Source organism: Notolepis coatsorum, assembly GCF_963971535.1.
Source record: "Notolepis coatsorum genome assembly, chromosome: 1".
Classification (NCBI taxonomy): domain Eukaryota; kingdom Metazoa; phylum Chordata; class Actinopteri; order Aulopiformes; family Paralepididae; genus Notolepis; species Notolepis coatsorum.
The window spans coordinates 90,921,341-90,932,604 of NC_140165.1; the positions used below are offsets into that span (position 1 = coordinate 90,921,341).

Below are 11,264 nucleotides of genomic sequence, written 5' to 3' on the forward strand. Positions count from 1 at the left end.
AGAGAGAGAGAGAGAGAGAGAGAGAGAGAGAGAGAGAGAGAGAGAGAGAGAGAGAGAGAGGGAGATGAGTGTGTAGGAGAGAGAGAGGGTAGATGGGAAAGAGAGAAAGAGAGAGAGGGAGATGAGAGATGCAGGGAGTGAGGGAAAGAGGGTGGTAACAAGACAGGGATAGAAATGGAGACAGAGAAAGAGAGAGACCACATGGGGCTTTATGTAAGTGTACCGACAGTGTGTGTCTGTGTCAAACCTCTCCCGAGAATATAAACACACACTTTGTTTTTTATATGACTTAAATGAAATCATACGTATAAAAATAAATTAAAATTGGTTTCATAAGGTAGCAGGCACATGCAGGATATCAGTGTGTGACATCACTTCCTGTTTAGTCCCAACCGCCTGGATGGAGAGAGTTCCACGTGTGTGTATGTGGTTGTTGTAGTTTTTTTATGTAGTTCTTTGCAGTGAACATTCCGTCAGCCTATTGACTAGTTGTGAATGAATGAATGAATGAAAACTTTATTTAACAGATTGCAGAATGGGTACAATACAGTACGGCTCAATACATACAATTGTTAAGGGGATGCAGACCTGAGAAAGACGTTTGTCTTGTTTCCATCAGGGTCCCCCATTTTCAATTCATATAGACATTTATGACATACACAACATACATGACATTTATGGCATAGGGACATATAGGTATTTAGTACTGATACATTTGTGACATAAGCGGTATTCAAATATACAGTACTGTTACCCCTAGATCCTGACAGAGTATATACATATGATGGGGAGGGGACTGTACATTAGGAGGGGGTGGGTGGGTGGGAGGGAAATATACATACGGCGGGGAGGGAATATATACATGCGGTGGGGAGGAGACTGTCTATTAGGAGGTGGTGGGGGTTTTGGGCATTTACGGTGGCCAGTTTAGAATTGCAGCCTCCCGTAGGTGCTCTTTAAGAGCGGTTTTGAATGTGGGCAGGGATTCACATTCCTTTACAGCTTTGGGTAGGGCGTTCCACATTGTTGTGGCATAATTGCGAAACGTGTTTAGTCCCTTGTTTGAGCCGAATCTGGGTTTAACATGATTTGTTGAGCTTCCTCTGGTGTAGTGGTTGTGGTATTCACTGACCTTTGGGAAGTATTTTGACATGTACATGGGCACCCCGTCGTATAGTGTATCTTGTAGACCAGGCCCATTGCAAGTTGCTGTACTCTGTCGTCTACTCTAAGCCATCCTGGGTTGTCAAAGTGGGCAGGGGTGAGGTGGGTTCTGGGGTTCATGTCAAGTAGTAGTCTGACCAGTTTGTTTTGTGATGTTTGTAATTTTGTTTTAAGCGCCTTTGAGGTGCTTGGTACCATGAGGTGCACGCATAGTCATAGTACCCTTGAATGAGTGCTCCTGCCAGAGTCTTCAGGGTATTCTTGTTTACCAGAGAGGAGATCCGGTACAAGAATCTAGTTCGTTGGTTGACTTTTTTTATTACATTGGATGCCATTTTGTCACAGGAAAGATTTGCCTCTAGGATGGAACCCAGGTAGGTAATTTCGTCTTTCCTTGTGACAATATTGTCACCCACTGTGACTGAGAAGCCGTCGGTCTTGCTGAGTTTGTTATTTGAACCGAAGAGAATGGACTCTGTTTTGCCCATGTGTAATGATAGTTTGTTATCAGCGAGCCATATGCAGATTTTGCCTAGTTCCGTGCTGAGGGTTTTTTCAACCTGCAACTTGTTCTTGTCAGAGACCAGCAGGGCTGAGTCGTCCGCAAACAGGAACAAGTTGCAGTCACAGGCTGATGACATGTCATTTGCATAAATTAGGAAGAGTAGCGGTCCTAGTATGCTTCCTTGTGGAACACCACAGCTCACTGTGAGGGGGGGGGGATAGAGTACCGTTTACCTCTACCATCTGTTCTCTCCCCTCCAGGTAGGATTGCATCCAGCTCACTGATAAGCTATCAAAACCAATTGCTTTTAGCTTGTCCATTAGAATGGAGTGATTGACAGTGTCGAAGGCCTTTTGTAGGTCCAGCATGACCATGCCGCAGTATTTGCCCGCGTCCACCTCTTGTTTGATGTGGTCCTTCAAATAGAGGAGGCATGTGTCAGTGGAGTGGGACGTTCTGAAGCCAGATTGGAATTCGTAGATTCGATTTTTTTCCGCCAGGTACTTTTCGACCTGTTCGTACACTATTTTCTCCATGACTTTCGAGATGGAGGTAAGAATAGAAACAGGGCGGTAGTTGCCTGGGTCTAATTTGCGCCCTTTTTGTGCAGAGGGGTCACTCTCGCAATTTTGAAGTCCTTGGGGACGTGCCCCTGTTTTATAGAGAGGTTTATTATGTGTGTGATGACTGGGGTGATGGCGGCTGCTGCGTCTCTGAGGAATTTACATTTACATTTACATTTAGTCATTTAGCTGACGCTTTTATCCAAAGCGACTTACAAGTTCTGTGCGACAAGACAGCAAGAAGGGTATAACTCTATCAGCTGAGTAACAATGTTCATCAAAGTGTTGCGTGTTACAGTGTAGGTTAGTTTATTAGGACAAGTGCATGACATTAAGGTTAGTCGGGGTTAGATTTTTTATTTTTTTTTTATCATTTCAGATAATGATAATTTGGAGGGGATGTTGTCATGGCCAGTGGCCTTGTTAGGTTGGAGGGCGCTCAATTAGTTGAGTACCTCATCGGTTGTTACCATTTCAAGTTTGAAGTCGTCTTTGTGGACCCCTAGGTTTTTGTAGTATGCTACTATGTGTTCTACCCCATAATGCCCTGAGTGGGAGGGTAGTTTGTTTACCAGTGTTGTGGCTATGTTTGTGAAGTAATTGGCTACATCCAGCTTGTCTGTGATGAGCGTGTTGTCCGTCTTTATGTTTATGTTTGAGAATCTGGTTTTAAGTTTTTTACTGCAGCCTAGTTGATTATTGAGTAATTTCCAAAGTTCGCGGGGTTTGTTTTTGTTTTCCTCAGTTTTGTCGTTGATGAAATTTCTTTTTGCGGTTCTGATCATGGTGTTTACGTCATTTCTTAGTCTGTTTCTTTGAATTTTTAGTTCAACCACGTGGGCTTGGAGTTCACTGTTTGAGCTTTTGGAAAGCTTTCTCTGACTTTTATAAAGTTCAGAGCATTTTTTGTCTCTGGTTTTCATAGAGGCCATCCATGCCTCAGCGCGATTTTTAACCCTGGTGGTTCTTATGGGTGCCATGTTGTTGAGTATTTCTGTGAATTTGGTTTTGAATCCAAGCCATGTTTCTTCAACCTGTGTACCACTGAGTTCATCTGACCAGTCCAAGCTCCCCAGTTCTAGGTTAAAGGCCTCTCTAGAGTAAGTTTTGAGGTCTCTAGATGTGACTGTTTTGTGACAGCCGGCCTTCTGTTTTAGCTTTTTGCGGGTACAGAAAATCATATAATGATCACTTAACCCGCATGCTATCACCCCTTTATTGGAGATCATTGACTTGTCAGAGGTCAAAATGAGGTCAATGGTGGTTTGTGTCGAATCGCATACCCTTGTGGGTTGGGTGATTAGCTGGCTGAAACCGTGCAGATCAGAAAATCTACTGAAGGCCTTGAAGACGGGTGCTGCTTTACGCAGCATATCCGTGTTCCAGTCCCCAATAAGAATTTTTTCTACCCCCTCCACCCCAGCTAAACACCCATCAAGTGTGTCATAAAAGCCACTCTGTTCTGGTGGTCTATAGATTGTGCCTACTAGTACTGGTTTCGCCCTGTCTAATAAGATTTCAATCCAAACAGTTTCAATTTCATCATGGTTAAGGTCAGTACGGTTGATGTATTTGGTATCCTTGTGTATATACACACAGACACCACCTCCATACTGGTTCCTATCCCTCCTGACTATTGAGTAGTTTTCAATTTCAATCTCTGGATCCTGTACAGATGAGTCTAATTTTGTTTCTGTGAAACACAATATGTTAGCCTTACCGTTTAAAAACAACTGTTTGATTTCAGCCAGTTTAGGTCTCAGGCTATTTGTATTAAGATGAAATATGTGTAGTCCATTTTTGCTGGTAATCAGATTGATGTCGTCACATTTGAGGTAACTCTGTTCGTTTGTGTCCTGTCCTGTGGTGGGGGGAGGGGGGGCGTTGTTGCTGTTTGTGCCGTGAGTGGGGAGGGGGAGGGGGTGATTCTTTGTCCTTTGCTGGAGTCTGTATTCCTCTGTGTGAAAGCCCGCGATGTGGGGGGGGGGGGGGGGGGGTGGGGGATGGGGGGGGGGGGGGCTGGTTGTTTACAGATGTGTCTGTAATATTCATTTGATTATTACCTCATGTTCACTCGTCAGTCGTTTCCTGTCTGTACAGGAGTCTGTACGCTCACTTCTAGTGACAGGAATGCGATGATTCATATTGTCTTTGAACCCTCGGAAACTGAACAACATAACATCTCAGAACTACATATCCCATACTGTACCTAACATCCCATTCAAAGATATTGAGGGGCGTCGGCCTCAGCTTATTTTCACGTAAGGTCTTCAGGCTGTAAAGTTGTCATTTGATTTGCAACCAAATAATAAATATACCTTAATTTAGGCTAAGTGTATGTTCATTTGTCCAATTACTTTTGAGGGGGCTATATGGGCTGCGTCTAGTTTTTTACCAACAAACTTGCATTTTTCCGCGATCTGATTGGCCACTGACGTTTCTGGTCATGTGACATCTGCGCCAATCGCGTGACGCCTCTTTCTATCACTGGTTAAGCTTAGGCACTCTTTCGAAGTTGGTTAAGGCTAGAGTTTGTCTTAGAGCATGGCGATAGAACACCAGCCCTGATTCCAAACTCTAACCTTAACCAACTTCGAAAGAGTCGCCTAAGCTTAACCAGTGATAGAACTAGGCGTTAGGTAGTTTGCAGGCTGTTAGAGGCGGAAATAGGCGCAGAAACAGGCATCACGCGATTGGCGCAGATGTCACATGACCAGAAACGTCAGTGGCCAATCAGATCGCGGAAAAATGCAAGTTTGTTGGTAAAAAACTAGACGCATATGGGCTGCAGTTTCTACATTGTATCGCCTGATATGGATGTAAATACCCTCCAATTAAAGCTGAAAGCCTGGACCAACACAGACGTACAAAGAAACACACACATACATACTGTACACACACGCACACACACACACACACACACACACACACACACACACACACACACACACACACACACACACACACACACACACACACACACACACACACACACACACACACACACACACACACACACACACACACACACACACACACACACACACACACACAGCTCGACACTCTGTCTCACACACATGTACTAACAGATACTAACACATGCATGTGTGCACAGAAACACATGCACACATGGTAATGTGATTTCTATTTGTTTATTTGTAAACATCTGGCGTTGTCATGGCGCCCAGGGATCCGTGCTCCTTCCCGTTTTCCTCTCAACAGATGTATCTGCCCTCTGACTCTCTTCATCATATCTATCTCTCTCTATGTCTGCCTGCCTGCCTGTCTGTCTCTCTCTCTCTCTCTCTCTCTCTCTCTCTCTCTCTCTCTCTCTCTCTCTCTCTCTCTCTCTCTCTCTCTCTCTCTCTCTCTGTGCGCATGCGTGTGAGTGGAGCGGAGACCGGAGTTTGGTGAGAGTGACTGCGTGTGAGTGAGTTTCTAACTTTCTTCTATCTGTGTTGTGTTTAATGTTGTGAATTAGAGTGTTATTTATTTATTTGTAGGTTGCTATTGTAGTGTTATTGGTTTCAAACGGAGGTTGGTTAATCTCGGTTCGCGTGTCGCTGTCGCCTGTCGGCCAGCGCGCGCTGGTTGGAATAGGCTGCTGAAATGGAGGCTCCTATTCTAAGCAGGAGACATGGTTTTAAACTTGCAGTTGGAGCTGATGTGTCAGTGGAAGATTGTAGTTTAGCTGTGGGTAAAGTTGTGGGCTATGAAAGCATTGTATCTGCCGCTCGGATGAACGGCGCGATGGTAATGTTTGTGGACCACGTTGGAAAAGCGAACAAAGTGACTGAGACCGGCGTCACGGTTAGAGACACGTTTGTGATGGTGACTCCTCTGTCTACGCCGTATACAAGAGTTACCATCTCGAACATACCACCACTAATCAGCAATGATTTATTAGTGAAGGAATTGTCGCGGTATGGTAAAGTGGTCGCACCCATTAGGAAAATGTCATCCGGCTGTAAATCCCCATTACTGGCGAACGTTGTGTCACACAGACGCCAGGCTCTAATGATCATGAACAAACATGACGAGGAGCTTGATCTGGTGTTCAAGTTGAACGTTGATGGGTTTGAATATGTTGTATATGTTAGCTCTGGGGTTTTAACCTGTCATGGCTGTAAGAAGCAAGGCCACTTCCATCGGGACTGCCCTGATAAAGTTCCCACTGCGGGAGCGCAGGGGGGAGCAGGTGCGGACGCACTGAGGAGTTTTGCTGATGCAGTGACGAGGAAGGCTAACGCTAGTAAGAAACAGAATGACAGTGAAAAGACAACAAGGGAGGAAGACAATGGAACTGAGAGTCAAACTCAAGGTGCATCAAATGTAAACCAGGAACAAAATAAAAGAAAGGAAAGTGGTCAAACAGGAGATCAAACTGGTTTAAGTGAAAATGAAGGACAAATAATGAGTGCAGGAAAAGTTAATCAGCAGGAGACAAGTCAAAACAAGGAGAGTAGGAAAACAGTAGATAGTGATGGAGTTTTGATGGATGAGGCTTTCAAAGTCCCTAGTGCTACTAAAAGAAAAGGAAAAGAAAATGATAAAGAGGGCTGTTCTCAGGCAAAGAAAACAGTAGACAAGGTCAGGGAACCGGAGGAGCAGTCAGATTCTGAGTCAGTTTGCTCTAGTATGGAGGACGAAGACGAGGAAGAGGATGGGCAAAGTGAAGGCAGTCAGAGCTTGTCTGAATCACAAAGTGAAGTGAAGGGGAAGAAAAAATATGATGTAAAAAGGGTTCAACATTTCTTGAGAGTAACAAAGAACAAGAAGTGTGAAATTGAAGATTATTTCTCTGATAAAGAGGCTCTTTTTTATTCTGTCAAATCACAGTTGAGAAGCAGAAAGAATGGAGGCTATACTGCAAAGGAGGGGTTCAGACTGAAGAAAATAATACAGAATATCAGAAAAGGAATGCTCAATGATGGTGAAACAAAGGTCTAGGACAGGCTGGTTCCTGTGTGTTTTTTCTTTTTTTGTTTTTCTCATATCAACACTCATGAGTGAGTTCAGGGTTTCCACACTTAACCTAAATGGAGCCAGAGATATGAGGAAAAGAATGAGTCTGTTTGAACTTGTTAGGTTGAAGAACATCAACATAATGTTAGTTCAGGAAACACACAGCGACACCTTGAATGAGACTGACTGGAAGAGAGAATGGGATGGGGATGTTGTGCTAAGTCATTTGAGTAGGAATAGTGGCGGGGTGGCACTACTCTTCTCCAGGAATTTTTTGCCAACATCATATAAGGTAGAGGAAATAGTGAAGGGCAGATTGATGGTGATCAGAGCCAAATATGAGAGTTTTAATATTGTATTTATAAATGTATATGCTCCCAATTTAGGACCTGCCAGAGTTCAGTTTTTAAGTGAACTCAGTGTGGTTTTAAGCCAGTGTGAACCTGAGGATGTTTTATTTTTAGGTGGGGATTTTAATTGTACAGAAAATGATCAGCTGGACAGGAATCATTGTGAACCTCATGGCCCTTCAAAGAGAGCCATACAAAAGATGATAGAGGCTCACAGTTTGATGTATGGAGAGGAATACATGGGAAAAACAGACAGTACACTTGGGTCCAGAGCAGGGAGAATATCATTTCTTTGGCCAGGTTGGACAGATTTTACTGCTTCAAACATCATCTCGGCATTTTTAAAGAGTGCAGAATAATCCCTGTGGGTTTTTCTGACCACTCTATGGTGTGTTGTAGTGTTTTTATTTCAAAAGTAAAACATAAATCTGCATACTGGCATTTTAACACTGCATTGTTATTAGATGTTAATTTTAAAGAGTATTTTGTATTTTTTTGGAAAGTTTTTAAAACAAGAAAAAATGATTTTGAATCATTAAAGCAGTGGTGGGATTGTGGCAAAGTGGAGATAAGGCAGTTGTGTCAACAGTACACTCTCAACGTTTCTCGTGACATTGCCAAGTCTATGAGAGATTTGGAGACTGAAATAGTGGAGATGCAGCTTGCTGCAGGATCCACAGGAAACAGAGGTTGTGTTGAGAATCTCAGTACTAAAAAAGCCATACTGGCAGATCTGTTGGGCACTAAAGTGCAGGGGGCGCTGGTTCGGTCCCGTTTTCAGAGCGCTGCTTTAATGGACTCTCCGTCAAAGTATTTTTTTAGTCTTGAAAAGAAAAACGGACAAAGCAGGCTCTTTCATGCTATGCGCTCAGCCACAGGACAGCTGTTGACTGAAGACAATGAGATCCGGCAGAGAGCTGTGGAGTTTTATTCTCACTTGTTTGAAAGTGAGTATGTTGAGAATGAAGAGGTGTTTGACTCCTTTTGCAATGGGCTGCCCAGAGTCTCAAAAGAGACCAACACGGAGCTGGAGGGTCCTCTAACTGCAGAGGAAGTGGGCGTGGCATTGCAGGGCATGAAGGGAGGGAAGGCCCCTGGGATCGATGGACTCCCACCAGAGTTTTATAGAGCGTTCTGGACTGAGCTGGAAGAGGATATTTTGGACGTTTTTAATGAAAGTTTTAAAGACTCCTTTTTGCCTCAGAGCTGCAGGAGGGCAGTTCTGGCTCTGCTGCCAAAGAAAGGTGATCTTCAGGAGATAAAGAATTGGCGTCCTGTGGCGCTCCTATGCTCGGATTACAAGCTGCTGTCTAAAGCTCTGGCCAATAGACTGAGGAAGGTGATGGACCAGGTCGTCCACAAAACACAAACATACTGTGTGCCCGGCAGGTCTATTGTTGACAATGTGTCACTGATTCGGGATCTTTTGGAAGTCTTTGATTCATTAGGCATAAATGTTGGTCTGGTATCTTTGGATCAAGAAAAGGCATTTGACCGGGTTGAGCACCGTTACCTGTGGAAGGTCTTAGAGAGGTTCGGCCTCAGCCCTGGTTTCATTGCTAAGATTATGGTTTTGTATGAGAACGCTGAGAGTGTGCTGAAAATTAATGGTGGATTGTGTAGACCTTTCAAAACCACTCGGGGCATAAGGCAAGGATGTTCGATGTCTGGCATGCTTTACACACTTGCTATTGAACCAATGCTGCACAATATCCGTTCACGTATTGATGGGATGTTTTTACCTGATTTTAATGCATATTTTAATTTGTCTGCATATGCGGATGATATTATTGTCATTATAAGGAGTCAGGAGGATGTAAACAGGTTAGGCTGTATTGTTGAAACTTTTGGTAAAATCTCAGCTGCAAAAGTAAATTGGGAAAAGAGCGAGGCTTTAGCAGTTGGGAGTTGGTCTGTAGGTCTCCCTAAGCTGCCAGGAGGTTTAAGCTGGAAGAGGGGAGGTCTAAAATACTTGGGGGTGTATTTAGGAGACGGCCAGACTGTAAAGCTGAATTGGGAGGGAATGGTGGAGAAGGTGGAGGGGAGTTTGGCAAAGTGGAGGTGGCTTTTACCACATATGTCATACAGAGGAAGAGTATTGATAATTAATAACTTGGTGGCATCAAAACTTTGGCACAAATTGCAATGTATGGAGCCCCCTGCTGGGCTATTATCAAAACTACAGTCCATCATGGTAAATTTCTTCTGGGATCGTTTGCATTGGGTCCCACAGAGTGTGCTCTACCTGCCGAAAGAGGAGGGAGGGCAGGGACTGATTCACTTGGAGAGTAGGAAAGCGGCTTTCAGGTTACAATTCATCCAGCGCTATATTGCAGGAAGGGATGAGGATGTGGTATGGAAACCGGTAATGAGCACCATTTTAAGGGGAATACAAGGTTTGAAATTTGATGTGTCTTTGTTTTTGTTGGATTGTCATTTTATACGTTTATGTGATTTGACTCCATTTTATCAAGGACTTTTTAAAACATGGATGCTGTTTAAATGGAGCAGAACGGAACCCACAAGTTCACTGTTTTGGCTATTGGAGGAGCCTATAATCTATGGGGCCCGATTGGACATTCAGAATGAAAGCAGGATTGGTCTTACCCAGCGTTTAGTTTCAGCTGGGGCAGTAAAGCTGAAACAAATAGTGGATGCAGCGGGGCCCGGACTTTGTAACACAGAAGACGTGTCCTCTCTGATGGGTCTGAGGTCGGGTCGCCAAACCAGGAACTTTTTGAATGCGTGGACTGAGAGACTGAGTAATCAGGAGTGGGACATGTTATGGGAATATCTAAGTGGAACAGACATTCCTGATGCAAGAGATCCTTTTCCTGAACTGAGTCCCCAAATAGATCAAACTGGACTGATGGGACCTTTGTTGGATTACAAAAATGATGGATCTACAGACTTGTACATGTTGAGTGGGAAGGCAATGTATAAATACTGTGTGCACGCTCTAAACAACAGAATGCTGAGTGGGAAAGCAGACACTGTGTGGAGAGAGAAATTAAATGTGCAGGAGGACTGTAAACCAGTGTGGAGGGTGTTTTACAAAGCACCACTGAACAAGAGGTCAGGAGACTTGCAGTGGCGGATACTGAAGGGAGCAGTGGCAGTCAATAGCTTTGTCTCAAAGTTGAATCCAACAGTATCTAACAACTGTCCCTTTTGTCAAGAACCAGAGTCTATTGTCCACTGTTTCTGGAGTGTAAAAGAATTGAAGTACTTTTTGAGGTTGTAGAATCTGTGTTTGTCAAATGTGGGGAGAGTTGGAGTAAAACTGCCTTTATTTTTGGTGCTGGTTATAAAAGGACAAATGCAATGAAATGGGAGCTGTTGAATTTTGTAGTGGGGACAGGCAAAATTGTCAATTTACAAAAGTCGGAAAATCAATTGAATATGGTTCAGGTGGGGAGTTGTTGCCATTGTTTAAGGCTTTGGTACGAGCTCGAAGTACAGTAGACTTTCGGTTTTATTTACTCATGACTGATTTTGAGGTTTTTTTGACACGTTGGTGCTTCAATGAAGCTCTTTGTTCGGTCGTTGATAAACAGCTCTGTTTTAACCCCTTGTTTCTGTGAGGATTTAAATAGTGTCTATGTATGAATTTGTTTGATTGACAAATGGAAAAAAATTCTTTTATTTATTGGAAATAAAGGTTCTTAAACATCACAAATCTCTCTCTCTCTCTCTCTTTCTCTCTCTCTCTCTCTC

At 43.6% G+C, this 11,264-nt stretch overlaps 1 protein-coding gene across 1 annotated transcript in view; it reads left to right on the top strand.

Annotated features, from left to right (window-relative positions):
• Positions 1-8,409: 8,409 nt before the first annotated feature.
• The window catches only part of LOC311242205 (uncharacterized protein), a gene marked incomplete at both ends in the record, with an annotated part of 46,786 nt that continues 43,931 nt past the window's right edge, over positions 8,410-11,264 (top strand). Inside the window, one exon of the mRNA XM_084331160.1 lies at positions 8,410-8,886. Coding sequence (XP_084187286.1) covers positions 8,410-8,886 — 477 coding nt within the window. The remainder of the gene's footprint in view (positions 8,887-11,264) is intronic.